The 16,416-nt window shown below is 39.4% G+C and overlaps 1 protein-coding gene across 4 annotated transcripts in view; it reads right to left on the bottom strand.

Annotated features, from left to right (window-relative positions):
• The window catches only part of LOC128686283 (uncharacterized), a 142,258-nt gene that overhangs the window by 53,870 nt on the left and 71,972 nt on the right, over positions 1 to 16,416 (bottom strand). For all 4 annotated transcript variants that reach the window (XM_070085940.1, XM_070085939.1, XM_070085942.1 and 1 more), the window contains 3 exons: positions 14,248 to 14,350; positions 12,201 to 12,687; positions 2,281 to 2,377 (listed from right to left, as the gene is read on the bottom strand). In XM_070085940.1, coding sequence (XP_069942041.1) covers positions 2,281 to 2,377; positions 12,201 to 12,687; positions 14,248 to 14,350 — 687 coding nt within the window. The remainder of the gene's footprint in view (positions 1 to 2,280; positions 2,378 to 12,200; positions 12,688 to 14,247; positions 14,351 to 16,416) is intronic.

Genomic DNA, 16,416 nt, shown 5'->3' on the forward strand with positions numbered 1-16,416 from the left:
CCTATTTTCGAACCACCGGGTACTGGATCTGTCCGGCAGCCTGCTCTGTCTGTGCCCCCACGCAGGCACCATGAGCCAGTCTGACTTTGTTGATGCTTGAGTGAACACTAACCTGCAATCTCATTCCAACATTGTGTTTAGTTCTTGTGGGACTGAAATAAGCTACAATGGGAGCAATGAAACTTGCTAGTGGTACCCCTGTGGTAAAGAAAGTGAGAAACACCATAGATGTGAAGAAGGAATAATACAGAAGTGGAATGATGTCCAAGTAGAATGATGTCCAAATGTTTGCGGAGAAGTACCACCCTGAGCAAGCTTAAACAAGCCATCTTTGCAACAAGTTCAGTGACAGAACCATGTCCCATTTTAGGGAAATCTTAAAGAGGCACCAGAAACAGAGGACTGTGGACAGTTATTTTGTGATACAGGGGTCCAGTGACTCAAGCTGGTCCTAGTGGCATTAAAAGACAGCGAAGGGAAATAATCCCAAAGAGGGCTTTGATACTTGAAGTCCTCATGGCGGGGGATTCTCCTTCCAAACACTAACCCCAACTACCTTTCTCCTAATCCCTATCTTCCAGATACCATCACCAATCTTCAATAAAGGTAAGTAAAATGTTATTTTATATATGTTTATTTAAATTTATTAATACACCTACCATCCAAATTACGACCTGCTCGACTTACGACCACTCGACTTACGACCGTGTTTTTTATGCCAAATTTCTGGGAAATAAACAACTATTTGTTTTGTACACAGTGTTTATCCTAAACCATACAGTATAAAATACAGTACTAACATAAAAAGTAAAGTAAAACATGAAATACCAAAATAAAACAATAAAATAAAGTCATTACAAAAATGTTTTGTTGATATTCAGTAGTAAAGTTTGACTTATGACCATTTCGACTTACGATCGGTTTCTCGGAACTGAACTCGGTCGTAAGTCGGATGGTAGGTGTACATAATTGAACACTATTTGTTGTGTATATGCAAAACTATAATTAATCTCTATAAAATTTATTTTTTTGCGAATATTTTTGGGTTTCTGGAACGGATTAATTGTATTTCCGTTATTTCTTATGGGAAATAATGCTTCGATTTTCAGACTTTTCGAATTTAGAACTAACTCCTGGAACGGATTAAGTTCGATATTTGAGGTTCCACTGTATATGAAAGACTTATTCAAGTTTGTGAGGAAGCATTTGATCCATGGCTATTTACCATTTTCAGAGAAAATTTTTTTGCCTCCCTAAACAAATCACTGGACTATAGGTTCAGGTCTGGCTTGCCATGGGTTTGAACCCTGCCACTTTTATATACTGTTTATCTAATTTTTTTTTTCAACAAACTGGCCGTATCCCACCAAGGCAGGGTGGCCCAAAAAGAAAAACAAAAGTTTCTCTTTTTAAATTTAGTAATTTATACAGGAGAAGAGGTTACTAGCCCCTTGCTCCCGGCATTTTAGTCGCCACTTAAACACGCATGGCTTACGGAGGAAGAATTCTGCTCCACTTCCCCATGGAGATAAGAGGAAATAAACAAGAATAAGAACTAGAAAGAAAATAGAAGAAAACCCAGAGGGGTGTGTGTATATATGTTTGTATGTGTAGTGTGACTAAGTGTAAGTAGAAGTAGCAAGACGTACCTGAAATCTTGCATGTTCACGAGACAAAAAAGGACGCCAGCAATCCTACCATCATGTAAAACAATTACAGGCTTTCGTTTTACACTCACTTGGCAGGATGGTAGTACCTCCCTGGGCGGTTGCTGTCTACCAACCTACTACCTAGGATCTATCTAATACAGTTTACAAATAGTGTAGACCAGTCTAGTAATGGTTCTAGATGATCAGTCTACTAAACTGTAGAGATAATCAAACTCCAGTAAAGTCTGCAGCAAAATTACCAGTCTAGTCAAGTTTAAAAGCACTAATTTATGTATAGTGTAAAAAAGTGATACAGAAAATATAAATAATACAAAGCCTAACTCAAGTGTGTTAACAATAGAAAATGTGCAGAATGCTGGCATAAGACAACAAGTGGAGACAAAGACACAATGTTGCAGTGAAATCTATTACTGTGATGGACTTTAGTCCACCCCGAGATGAAACATTACAACAGTATTATTAACATTTATGGGGGAGTGCTAAACTTGTACTGGTCATATTTTGCTCCCTTGCAAAAGGGTCTTTTCCTCCCCACTCAGGCAGTCAGCCATTAATACAGCCACAATACCATGCTCAGTAGTTTGGGAAATACTGCCTGAACATTTATTACCTGCTCTTGTTGGGCAATGAGTCGAGCACTTAATTTTCGTAACTCTTTGATGATCCTTTCTTGGTCTGCATTTACTTCTTTCTGTCGTGCCAACTCTCTGACAAATCAGCAAAACTTGTGAGTAGATTTTAAATACAAGAGCAAATTATTATAAATGCCAAAGAACTGTCAATCTTTACAAGAAGATATGGATATATTGAACAAGTGGATTGACATATGAATGATGGATTTTAATAATGAAAAATGCCATGTAATGGAAATGGGAAAAAGTAAAATCAGACTGCATAAAAATATACTATATTGATTGTGTTAAAACAATCTGAGAGCATTACAGAATGGGATCCAGGAGTTATTATTAACCCTTTCACGGTCTCATCCATAGATCTATGTTACTGATGTCAGGGTTGCTTACCTTTTAAGCTCAGCTCCCTAAGATAAGCTGTAAGAAGTAAATTTTGGCCTAGACATGAGGGAATCGGTCTGTGCGATGACTGTGCACAATATAAAAAATAAATCTTTCCACATGCAATGCATGATGGGAAAAGCAAAAGTCTGACCTTGTGTTTGGTTTAAAACCGCAAATTTGAGGTGTTTTCTAGGGTGGTTTTATCAGCTATTTCTTGGCATCATTTGACAGAATGGAATTTTTTTTTTTTTTTCAACAAACTGGCCATATCCGACCAAGGTAGGGTAGCCCAAAAAAGAAAAACGAAAGTTTCTCTTTTTAAATTTAGTAATTTATACAGGAGAAGGGGTTACTAGGCCCTTGTAGAATGGAAAATATACTACTGAAATAGAGATGTTATTGGTTGGCTTCAGGATGAAGTAGCTTGAATTCAGAATCAAAGTAGCATAAATATTCAAATTTTTACAATTTTCCCGAGTACTGGTAAGGCTTTTTCCTACCTCCTGGCCTGTTATGGGTTTCTACTAGGTCTTGTTTAATTATTGGGATGCTGTAAACAATGACCAATCATTTCTACCAATCATTTCTAGTCATATATTTTATATGAGAAATAGGATAAATCTTTGATTATTTATGATAATGAATTCAAAACGGAAGGCAAGTGTAATATAGGAGACACCTGAGGAAGGGATTAATGAACAGAGGAAATGTTGCTTTAATGCCTGGAATGTCTAAAGTGTATATTTTGAACTCTGTTTTTATTTTTTTTTAAATTTTGTGTAAAATTGGCCAAATTACCAAATACTGCACAATTTGTAAGTTAGTTCTTATAGTCAAATAGGCGGTTTCTTGTTTTCAATCAACAGAACAGAAGGCATACTAGCTTGTGTTTGCATAATTCCCTAAGTTTTTAACCAAATTTCATATTTTTGGTGTCATTACCTTCAGCATAAGATTCTCTATCATTTAAGATTTTTTGTTTCTAAATGGAAAAACTGTCCCCAAGAGTTCATATAGATGAAACTGTGAAGTACATAAGCTACAGTGTCTAACAATAAAATAGCTTTTTAACCCCTTAACTGTCCAAATGTAGATCTGTGCTCTTACCGCTAGCACTCCAAACGTAGATCTATGCTTTATTTTTCCTGCCTCCAAATTTGGCACGATTGGCCTAAGATGCCTGGTCAGCATAGAATGGGTCTTAACCCTCGTGCATGCTGTATTAAAAAAAACCTGAGACCACTTAGTACCCTGTGGGAGCACCAGTTCCATTGAGCGCCAGCCAGAGCATACTGCGCAGCAAACACCAAGGATTCACTGATGTCATATCGTATTAACACTTCCCTTTTAAGAGGAAAGTGTCATCCTGCCAGAATGTCCTGTAACCTATCCCCTAAGTAAAAAATAAAATTCTGGAACTGTAATTTCTGCAGGCTGGCTGGCTGGCTGATTGGCTGTATCTCAGTCTGTCTGTCTGTATCTATCTCTGTCTCTACATCTGTCTATCTCACATAAACACACGTAAATACAATTTTTTTTTTTTTTCAACAAGTCAGCCGTCTCCCACCGAGGCAGAGTGACCCAAAAAAGAAAGAAAATCCCCAAAAAGAAAATACTTTCATCATCATTCAACACTTTCACCACACTCACACATTATCACTGTTTTTGCAGAGGTGCTCAGAATACAACAGTTTAGAAGCATACACATATAAAGATACACAACATATCCCTCCAAACTGCCAATATCCCAAACCCCTCCTTTAAAGTGCAGGCATTGTACTTCCCATTTCCAGAACTCAAGTCCGACTATATGAAAATAACCGGTTTCCCTGAATCCCTTCACTAAATATTACCCTGCTCACACTCCAACAGATCGTCGGGTCCCAAGTACCATTCGTCTCCATTCACTCCTATCTAACACGCTCATGCACGCTTGCTGGAAGTCCAAGCCCCTTGCCCACAAAACCTCCTTTACCCCCTCTCTCCAACCCTTTCGAGGACGACCCCTACCCCGCCTTCCTTCCCCTATAGATTTACAGTGGACCCTCAACCAGCGATATTAATCCGTTCCTGAGAGCTCATCGTTAGTCAAAATTATCGTTAGTCAAGTTAATTTTCCCCATAAGAAATAACGGAAATCAAATTAATCCGTGCAAGACACCCCAAAGTATTGAAAAAAAAATTTTACCACATGAAATATTAATTTTAATACACACAAACTGAAGAAGACATGCACAGTTACATGACACTTACCTTTATTGAAGATCTGGTGATGATTGATGGGATGGGAGGAGGGGAGAGCGTTGATCTTCTTAGTGTTTAGAAGGGGAATCCCCTTCCATTAGCACTTGAGGCAGCAAGTCTTTTTCTGGGGTTACTTCACTTGTTCTTTTAATGCCACTAGGACCAGCTTCAGAGTCACTGGACTTCTGTCGCACGACATATCTGTCAATAGATACCTGTACCTCTCGTTCCTTTATGACTTTCCTAAAGTGGTTCACAACATTGTCAGTGTAATAGTCACCAGCACGGCTTGCAGTAGCTGTGTCAGGGTGATTTTCATCAAAAAAGGTTTGCACTTCAAGCCACTTTGCACACATTTCCTTTATCTTAGAAGTAGGCAACTTCTTCAATTTCTCTCTCCCCTCCTCCAAAGCAGTTTCCTCAGGTCTGCCCTCTTGCTGTTCAAGATGATCTAGCAGCTCATCAGTGGTTAGTTCTTCACTGTCCTCCACCACCAACTCTACCACATCCTCCCTACTAACCTCCAACCCCAAGGACTTCCCCAGTGCCACAATGGATTCCTCAACTGGCATAGGATTCTCAGGGTTAGCCTCAAACCCTTCAAAATCCCTTTTGTCTACACATTCTGGCCACAGTTTTTTCCAAGCAGAGTTCAATGTCCTCTTAGTCACTTCCTCCCAAGTCTTACCTATAATGTTTACACAACTGAGGATGGTAAAATGATCTTTCCAAAACTCTCTTAGAGTCAGTCGAGTTTCTGAGGTCACTACAAAGCACCTTTCAAACATAGCTTTTGTGTACAGTTTCTTGAAGTTGGAAATAACCTGCTGGTCCATGGGCTGCAGGAGAGGAGTGGTATTAGGAGGCAAAAACTTCACCTTAATGAAGCTCATGTCCCTAGAAAGTCGCTCTGCCAAGTCTGAAGGATGACCAGGAGCATTGTCTAATACCAGGAGGCACTTAAGGTCTAATTTCTTTTCAATTAGGTAATTTTTCACATTGGGGGCAAATGCATGGTGTAACCAGTCATAGAAGAAGTCCCTAGTGACCCATGCCTTACTGTTTGCCCTCCACAGCACACACAAATTAGCCTTGAGGACATTGTTTTTCCTGAACACTCTGGGAGTTTCAGAGTGATACACCAATAAAGGCTTCACTTTGCAATCACCACTAGCATTGGCACACATCAACAGAGTAAGCCTGTCTTTCATAGGCTTATGTCCTGGGAGTGCCTTTTCCTCCTGAGTAATGTACGTCCTGCTTGGCATTTTCTTCCAAAACAGGCCTGTTTCGTCACAATTAAACACTTGTTCAGGTTTCAGTCCTTCACTGTCTATGTACTCCTTGAAGTCCTGCACATATTTTTCAGCCGATTTGTGGTCCGAACTGGCAGCCTCACCATGCCTTATCACACTATGAATGCCACTACGCTTCTTAAATCTCTCAAACCAACCTTTGCTGGCCTTAAATTCACTCACATCACTAGTTGCTGGCATTTTTGTAATTAAATCGTCATGCAACTTCCTAGCCTTTTCACATATGATCGCTTGAGAGATGCTGTCTCCTGCTATCTGTTTCTTGTTTATCCACACCAATAAAAGTCTCTCAACATCTTCCATCACTTGCGATCTCAGTTTCGAAAGCATAGTTGCACCTTTGGCAAGAACAGCTTCCTTGATTGCCGTTTTCTTGCCCACAATAGTAGCGATGGTTGATTGGGGTTTATTATACAACCTGACCAGCTCAGAGATGCACTCCACTTTCATACTTAGCAATGATCTCTTTCTTCATCTCCATAGTAATTCTCACCCTTTTTGCTGTAGGGTTGGCACTAGAAGCTTTCTTGGGGCCCATGGTGACTTATTTTGCAGGTGCAATCACTACAAAGGCTGTGATAATATGAAATGTTCCAGTTGTTGTATGTTTGGAAGCGACTGCGGTGGCTGGCTGGCTTGTAAACACTGGTACCCAAGGGACAAGCGAGGCGCGCTCAGGCTAAAGTGGACGCGTATGGTACGGAACGAATAGCGCTGGTCGGGTTTTTAAGCACTAGTTGAGGCAAAATTTTTGCATTAAAATGTATCGCTAGTCAGATTTACTATTAATCAATGCCATCGCTGGTCGCGGGTCCATTGTATATGCTTTCCATGTCATTCAACTTTGATCCATTCTCTCTAAATGACCAAACCACCTCAACAACCCCTCTTCTGCCCTCTGACTAATACTTTTATTAACTCCACACCTTTTCCTAATTTCCACACTCCGAATTTTCTGTATAATATTTACACCATACATTGCCCTTAAACAGGACATCTCCACTGCCTCCAACCGTCTCCTCGCTGCTGCATTTACCACCCAAGCTTCACACCCATATAAGAGTGTTGGTACTACTATACTTTCATACATTCCCTTCTTTGCCTCCATAGATAACGTTTTTTGACTCCAGATATACCTCAACGCACCACTCACCTTTTTTCCCTCATCAATTCTATGATTAACCTCATCCTTCATAAATCCATCCGCCGACACGTCAACTCCCAAGTATCTGAAAACATTCACTTCTTCCATACTCCTCCCCAATTTGATATCCAATTTTTCTTTATCTAAATCATTTGATACCCTCATCACCTTACTCTTTTCTATGTTCACTTTCAACTTTCTACCTTTACACACATTCCCAAACTCATCCATTAACCTTTGCAATTTTTCTTTAGAATCTCCCATAAGCGCAGTAGCATCAGCAAAAAGTAACTGTGTCAATTCCCATTTTGAATTTGATTCCCCAAAATTTAATCCCACCCCTCTCCCGAACACCCTAGCATTTACTTCCTTTACAACCCCATCTATAAATATATTAAACAACCGTGGTGACATTACACATCCCTGTCTAAGACCTACTTTTACCGGGAAGTAGTCTCCCTCTCTTCTACACACCCTAACCTGAGCCTCACTATCCTCATAAAAACTCTTTACAGCATTTAATAACTTACCACCTATTCCATGTACTTGCAACATCTGCCACATTGCTCCTCTATCCACTCTATTATATGCCTTTTCCAAATCCATAAATGCAATAAAAACTTCCCTACCTTTATCTAAATACTGTTCACATATATGCTTCAATGTAAACACATGATCTACACATCCCCTACCCACTCTGAAACCTCCTTGCTCATCCGCAATCCTACATTCTGTCTTGCCTCTAATTCTTTCAATTATAACCCTACCGTACACTTTTCCTGGTATACTCAGTAAACTTATTCCTCTATAATTTTTACTCTCTTTTGTCCCCTTTCCCTTTATATAAAGGGACTATACATGCTCTCCGCCAATCACTAGGTACCTTCCCCTCTTTCATACAGGAAAGAGTAAGGTTATGAGGATAACAAAAAGATTAGGTGATGAAAGATTGAATATCAGATTGGAGGGAGAGAGTATGGAGGAGGTGAATGTATTCAGATATTTGGGAGTGGACGTGTCAGCGGATGGGTCTATGAAAGATGAGGTGAATCATAGAATTGATGAGGGAAAAAGAGTGAGTGGTGCACTTAGGAGTCTGTGGAGACAAAGAACTTTGTCCTTGGAGGCAAAGAGGGAAATGTATGAGAGTATAGTTTTACTAACGCTCTTATATGGGTGTGAAGCATGGGTGATGAATGTTGCAGCGAGGAGAAGGCTGGAGGCAGTGGAGATGTCATGTCTGAGGGCAATGTGTGGTGTGAATATAATGCAGAGAATTCGTAGTTTGGAAGTTAGGAGGAGGTGCGGGATTACCAAAACTGTTGTCCAGAGGGCTGAGGAAGGGTTGTTGAGGTGGTTTGGACATGTAGAGAGAATGGAGCGAAACAGAATGACTTCAAGAGTGTATCAGTCTGTAGTGGAAGGAAGGCAGGGTAGGGGTCGGCCTAGGAAAGGTTGGAGAGAGGGGGTAAAGGAGGTTTTGTGTGCGAGGGGCTTGGACTTCCAGCAGGTATGCATGAGCGTGTTTGATAGGAGTGAATGGAGACAAATGGTTTTTAATACTTGACGTGCTGTTGGAGTGTGAGCAAAGTAACATTTATGAAGGGGTTCAGGGAAACCGGCAGGCCGGACTTGAGTCCTGGAGATGGGAAGTACAGTGCCTGCACTCTGAAGGAGGGGTGTTAATGTTGCAGTTTAAAAACTGTAGTGTAAAGCACCCTTCTGGCAAGACAGTGATGGAGTGAATGATGGTGAAAGTTTTTCTTTTTCGGGCCACCCTGCCTTGGTGGGAATCGGCCAGTGTGATAATAAAAAAAAAAAAATAAATAAATTAAACAAAAGTACCAACCACTCCAACACTATATCCCCCCTGCTTTTAACATTTCTGTCACGATCCCATCAGTTCCAGCTGCTTTACCCCCTTTCATTCTACGTAATGCCTCACGTACCTCCCCCACACTTACATTCTGCTCTTCTTCACTCCTAAAAGATGGTATACCTCCCTGACCAGTGCATGAAATTACTGCCTCTCTTTCTTCCTTAACATTTAAAAGTTCCTCAAAATATTCTTGCCATCTACCTAATACAATTATACATAGTGTAAATTACTTAGGATAACCCAAAAAATCCAAACAAAGTGTTTGACCAGCTAGTTGGCTGATTGACTCTCTCTATCTTCGTCTGCCTGTCTGTACCTATCTCTGTCTCCATATCTGTCTATCTCACAGGAACACAAACTAAATACAATTATACACAGTGTAAATTACCTAAGATAATCCAAAAACTCCAGACAAAGTGCTATACTGTGCTTGTAGAAAGTGATCGTGTGTAATACCAGCTGGTTCATGAGCAACTCTTTGAGATAGATAGACAGACAATGTTTATGTGTAAGAGTGAGAGAGATAAGAGGAAACTCATCAAATGTCACCATTCTCATAAGTGGGGTGATAAGACAAGCTCATTAGTGTCAGCAGTGAAGACAAGGCTCATTAGTGTCAGCAGTGGAGTGAAGAGATAAGATAAGACAAGTGACACACTCATATCAAGCATCAAGGGAACTTATTATTATTCTCATTATTATTATTATTATTATATACTCCCTGTATGCAAAACATTGCTGGGACCTATAAATACTAGGTGTATATTTCTAGACAATAGTATGTGACAGACTGGTGAAAATGTTCACCTGTCACTGTGTTTATGACTATTTGAGCACTATTTCAGTACCTAATAATAGTGTCAGAACAAAGATTAACTATGAAATCACAAGAACTACTACAAATTGTCATTATCAGAACATAAAAATTATACAAATTAAAAAAAATGAGGAAAAAAGGTATATTGGCAACACATCTGCAAGTGGCAGCCCGTCATGTTGCCGTCAGGCAAGTGACAAGTGCCAACTTTGCGGTCTTATATCTCTAAGTACTGGCTCTAGAAATTTTTTTTTACATTACTTTATGTAAAACAAATGTCCTCTTCATTTAAAAAAAAAAAAATATTTTTCAAAATATTTGGAGCGCTGGGCGAGAGAACATAAATCTACGTTTGGACGGTTAAGGGGTTAAATCATATGGATGGAGAAATGCTGATAAAGCTGTTTACAACATCTACAAGGCCAAAATTGGAATATGCAGGTGATATGTGATGTCCACACCTGAAATAAGTGCCTCATGTAGAAAATGGGAAAAGCTGCACAATGGATCATCATGATGAAAGGCAGAAAATATACAAGATGCCCACACTGACTGATAGGGAAAAACAAAAAGGGCTGATATAACAAAACAAAAGGTTACAAAAGGATATGAAAGAAAAAAAAACATTTTAAGTACTATCGACAGGGATGACAAGAGGCCACAGAACTATATATAAAAAAGCTGAAGGAATTATGGGATTTTTTTTTTTTAGTGGTGGAGGAATGGAATAAATTGAAAGAGGAGATAGTGGGTGCTACAACCACTGAAAATTTTAAAAAATTATATGATGAACATATTAAGAGATACTATGAAACATAGGTAAAAAATAGGCAATTACAGAATGTAACTTCAGGTACATTTTAAGAGTTAGATGTAAGAAAAAGTAAAGGGATGACTTGTAAGATAAACTTTTACATAAAAGCTTAGCCAGTACTAGGCAATTTTTTTTTACATATAGTTCAAACCTACCTTTCACATTAATAAACAAACACGAGTGTTTAATTCAACTTATTTTATTTTATTATCACACTGGCCGATTCTCACCAAGGCAGGGTGGCCCGAAAAAGAAAAACTTTCACCATCATTCACTCCATCACTGTCTTGCCAGAAGGGTGCTTTACACTACAGTTTTTAAACTGCAACATTAACACCCTTCCTTCAGAGTGCAGGCACTGTACTTCCCATCTCCAGGACTCAAGTCCGGCCTGCCGGTTTCCCTGAACCCCTTCATAAATGTTACTTTGCCCACACTCCAACAGCACGTCAAGTATTAAAAACCATTTGTCTCCATTCACTCCTATCAAACACGCTCACGCACGCCTGCTGGAAGTCCAAGCCCCTCGCACACAAAACCTCCTTTACCCCCTCCCTCCAACCTTTCCTAGGCCGACCCCTACCCCGCCTTCCTTCCACTACAGACTGATACACTCTTGAAGTCATTCTGTTTTGCTCCATTCTCTCTACATGTCTGAACCACCTCAACAACCCTTCCTCAGCCCTCTGGACAACAGTTTTGGTAATCCCGCACCTCCTCCTAACTTCCAAACTACGAATTCTCTGCATTATATTCACACCACACATTGCCCTCAGACATGACATCTCCACTGCCTCCAGCCTTCTCCTCGCTGCAACATTCATCACCCATGCTTCACACCCATATAAGAGTGTTGGTAAAACTATACTCTCATACATTCCCCTCTTTGCCTCCAAGGACAAAGTTCTTTGTCTCCACAGACTCCTAAGTGCACCACTCACCCTTTTCCCCTCATCAATTCTATGATTCACCTCATCCTTCATAGACCCATCCGCTGACACGTCCACTCCCAAATATCTGAATACATTCACCTCCTCCATACTCTCTCCCTCCAATCTGATATCCAATCTTTCATCACCTAATATTTTTGTTATCCTCATAACCTTACTCTTTCCTGTATTCACTTTTAATTTTCTTCTTTTGCACACCCTACCAAATTCATCCACCAATCTCTGCAACTTCTCTTCAGAATCTCCCAAGAGCAACTATGTTGCCTAAATTTTTTTTAAACTTTTATAGCATACATTCATGGAACTTGGCAGACAAATAATAACTCTAAAGTATTTACTATAATCATTACCTCAAGAGTTCTTCATTGCCGTTTGTGTCTTGTGGTGCTTGATGGTGATTACTGTGTGGTGCATCATGGTTGGTTAAAATGTTAAGATTTTCACTATGTATATGCTGCATACTGCTCTGGATGGGGTAATTTCCAAAATTGATGGGATGATCCGGAATTTTGAAACGAAAATCATGGACACCTTGCTGACTCTGCACATTTTGTGGAGAACTTTCCTCCGTAGTTTGTTTTACATTACTTCCTCCTCCTAAACATTTTCTTTTATTTTCACTGTATAAAGTTTGAGGTAATCTATTGACAGATTTATGGTTTTGTTGAACATGGGAGTGAGAGGGATAAATATTTTGATCAGGAGGAAACACAGGAGGAAAATATGAAGCAGCATGCACTGAGGGAGGTGGATTGCCCTCACCAACACCACCCGAGGTGCCCTGTCCACTGATGAAAGCCTCTAGAACGCCCACCACATCACTATCCTGACTGTCACCTGTTAATAAGAGAGAAGTTATATAATCTATCATCCACTAAAATATACACAGGGAATATCTGTCAATACATCCTTGAGAGTGCAGGCACTGTACCTCCCACCTCCAGAACTCAAGTCCAGCTAACTAGACACTGCAGCAAGAAGGAATGTAGTGAACATATCACATTTGAGAACAATGTGTGGTGTGAATATATGCAAAGAATCTGGAGCAAAGAAATTAGAAGACACTGTGGCCATCACCAAAGATAAAATTCTGGGAGCTGAGGGATTGTCGAGGTAGTTTGGGCATGTAAAGAGAATGGAGAAGGACAGGATGATGAATGCAAAAATCTGGAATGTAAGGATGGAGGAACACTGGTCATCCCAGATTGTAAAGGTCTTGAGTGATAGGGGCTTGAATATTCAACAGGTGAGCAAGTGTATGAGAATGGAATGAGTGGCTTTTATTGCTTAACAAGCTTCTGGGTGTGAGCAAGGTAACATTTATGAAGGGATTCAGGAAAATTGGTTAGCCTGAGTTGAGTCATGGAGGTGGAAAGGGCAGTGCTTGCATGCTGAAGGGATGGGGATGTTTAGGCAAGTCATCATCTATATTACAATGTTAGCATACCTCCAGCAAAATAGTGATTGAATGAATGAGGGTAAATGTTTCCATATTTGTTATCTTATCTTGGAGGGAGATGGTAAATGAAGTAAAATGATAAACAAATATAAGTGAAAATTAAGCACATACTAAATGACATTAAATTGTATTTAATTATTAAAAGTAACTAAGAGAGAAATAATATTTTATGCAGTTAGGGTACATTACATTTTTCTAATTTTTTTGTTTTGTTCAACTAAGAGGATGAATTTCACCTGTGGTTAAAGTTCCTAAAACATTGAAAATAAATGTAATATTGTGTCTGGAGAAATTCACAACTTGCCCACAATTTGGAAAGGAAATTATACAAAGTTTGTGACTCTTGAACCATCATTAACGCATGAATGAAGAAATATGCAGTTTTTATTTCATCATACAGTAAATACAATGGAAAACACATATGTATAAAAAAAAAAATTTATTACGCATGTTTATGAAAATTCTCCATGGGGAAGTGAACAGAATTCTTCCTCCATAAGCCATGTGTGTCATAAAGGGCGATTAAGTTGCTATGGAAACCCTCTGTCTAAGGTTTCCAGACACTGGACATACTCAGAGACTAAGTAGTACGTGGTGGATCCTATGCGCATGCCCCTTTGCTTTCCCCTTAGCTGGGTCTAAGCAAATCTTGAGGTCTACCATAGTCTTGAGACCAATGAGCAGACTAACCTAGGGGTTACTAGCCTTTTGCTGGGAGCAAGAGGCTAATAATTCCTTCTCCTGCATATACATGTATTACTGAAGTTAAAAAGAGAAACTTTTGTTTTTCTTTTTGGGCCAACTTGCCTTGGTGGGATACAGCCAGTTTGTTGAAAAGTTTATGAAAATGAAAAAAACGTTCATTAAGTAATAACTAGAATTTTCATTCAACCGAGAGTTTTAAAAGGCAGGATATATAAATGAGAGAAAAGACTAACCTCTTTTCCGAAGTCTCTCTTTCAGTTCTCGTAGTAATTGTAATGCACTTTCTCCAAAGGGTGAAGCATTAACATCATCAGACAGCAGTCTATCATTACCTGACTAAAAAAAAATAAAATTCAAGTCATTATATGACATGCCCTAAAGACCTTAAACAGTTATGAATATGTCCAAAAGATTGATAGGGTAGACCACAATATTCTTTGCAAACTAAATCACCACAGACTCTGAGGGTACATACATAGCAACATACATCAAATCCCAATCAACTAACATATAACAGCACAGTCACAATAACACTTCCTCAACTAAAAACCACTTAAATTAGATGTTACCAATGGTAGCATCCTGGGCCCTTTTCTCTTCCTCTTCTATGTCAATAAATGCTTGTATCCAGAAAAAAAAAAAATTACACTCCACCTAATTTACATTGTTAACATTATTCTATCTTTCTATTCATGCCTAACCTATGGAATTCATGCACAGGGGTTCCATCTCAGCTATCCACAATCCAATTATCACACAACTAGAGACATCAAAACCATTAAAAACTAAAATTTTAGGCAACATGCTATGCTTTTATTCAAATCCCTACTTACTAAATACAGTATTAATATCATACATATTACTGTTCACTCCACATCTTCAAAACACTACACTATAAGACTGACCCCAAGACACTTGTGAAAAGCAATAACAGAGCACACAGGTATCACACCCTAAAAATACCTTTTTGATATTCTTCATTGTTCACCTGAACCTCTACACTACAAGAACACAAGTTTATTTTCTACGTAGATACAATTGTGGAGAGAAACGGCATATTATGTATAATACTAAAATGATCGAAACAATCTGTCGCTCACCCAGGAGGCTTCTTCAAGTCACTTGAACCACTGCATAGGGAAAAAATTTTCAAAGGATCTCATTATACTGCATTTGCTTCTGTTTCCAAGATACAAATGTATCCAAGACTGCATAGATCTACACGAGTGACACTAATCCCACTGACAGATTAAGCGAGTGACAGCCAAAAGGTTAAATTAAAAACCAGCAGAAAGGTGTTTTTCAAAATATGCTCATTAATTTTTATAAATGTCAATATACACCAGTTAAAGTGATATAAAAATCACTAACTGATTAAAAAATAAAGTGGTAATGGGCTTGGAAGAGCACATTAGAATCTGTAATGTGTATAGAAAGTTACTGGTTAAATGATGCCACCACACACAAGCAAATTTACAGAAAAAAATCACACAAGGCAAAATTACATGTAATATGCAGGACAGGACTGGCAGATCTAGGTAGTAAAGTCATACACATAAGAGGTGAACTTTTCTTTGACAACCCCAGCAATCACAAGTTATTAGTAGCCAGCACTAGCGAGTTATGCAGCAATCATGTTCTAGGTTGACCAGGCAAGCACCAGATGAGCCTGGCCCATGGCCGGACTCAGAGAGTACCTTTAATACCTTTGAAGTTTCGAGAGCTTCTCTACTCTGAGCCCAGCCATGGGCCAGGCTTGTCTAGTGCTTGCCTGGTCAACCAGGCTGTTGCTGCTGGAGGCCCTCTGCCCCACATATCCCTCACAGCCTGGCTGATCTGGCACCTGATGAAGATACTTGTCCAGTTTCCTCTTGAAGAATTCTACACTTGTCCCAGCCGTGTTTTTGATATCTTCTGGTAGGATGTTGAATAGTTTGGGACCCCAGATGTTGATACAGTGTTCCCTTATTGTCCCCACCACACCCCTGCTCCTCACTGGGTTTATTTGATGCTTCCTCCCATCTCTCTCACTCCAATATGTTGTTATGGCAGTGTGCAGATTTGGGACCAGGCCCTCGACTACTTTCCAGGTATATATTATCATGTATCTCTCCTCCACTCCAATGAGTACATGTTCAAGACTTGAAGGCATTCCCAGTAGTTTAGGTGCTTTACTGGCTCAATGTGAGCCATAAATATTTTCTGTATCTGTTCCAGCTCTGATATTTCTCCTGCTCTGAATGGAGTCGTCAGCACTGAACAATATTCTAAGTGAGGGAGCACTAGTGATTTGAAAAGTGTCACCATCGGCATTATTTCTCTCGTTTTGAAAGTTCCCTTGAAACTCCTCAAAGGTATATCAGAGGTATAGGCTTTTTTTTTTTTTTTTTACTTTTACATGA

The sequence above is a fragment of the Cherax quadricarinatus genome, chromosome 17 (assembly GCF_038502225.1).
Source record: "Cherax quadricarinatus isolate ZL_2023a chromosome 17, ASM3850222v1, whole genome shotgun sequence".
Classification (NCBI taxonomy): domain Eukaryota; kingdom Metazoa; phylum Arthropoda; class Malacostraca; order Decapoda; family Parastacidae; genus Cherax; species Cherax quadricarinatus.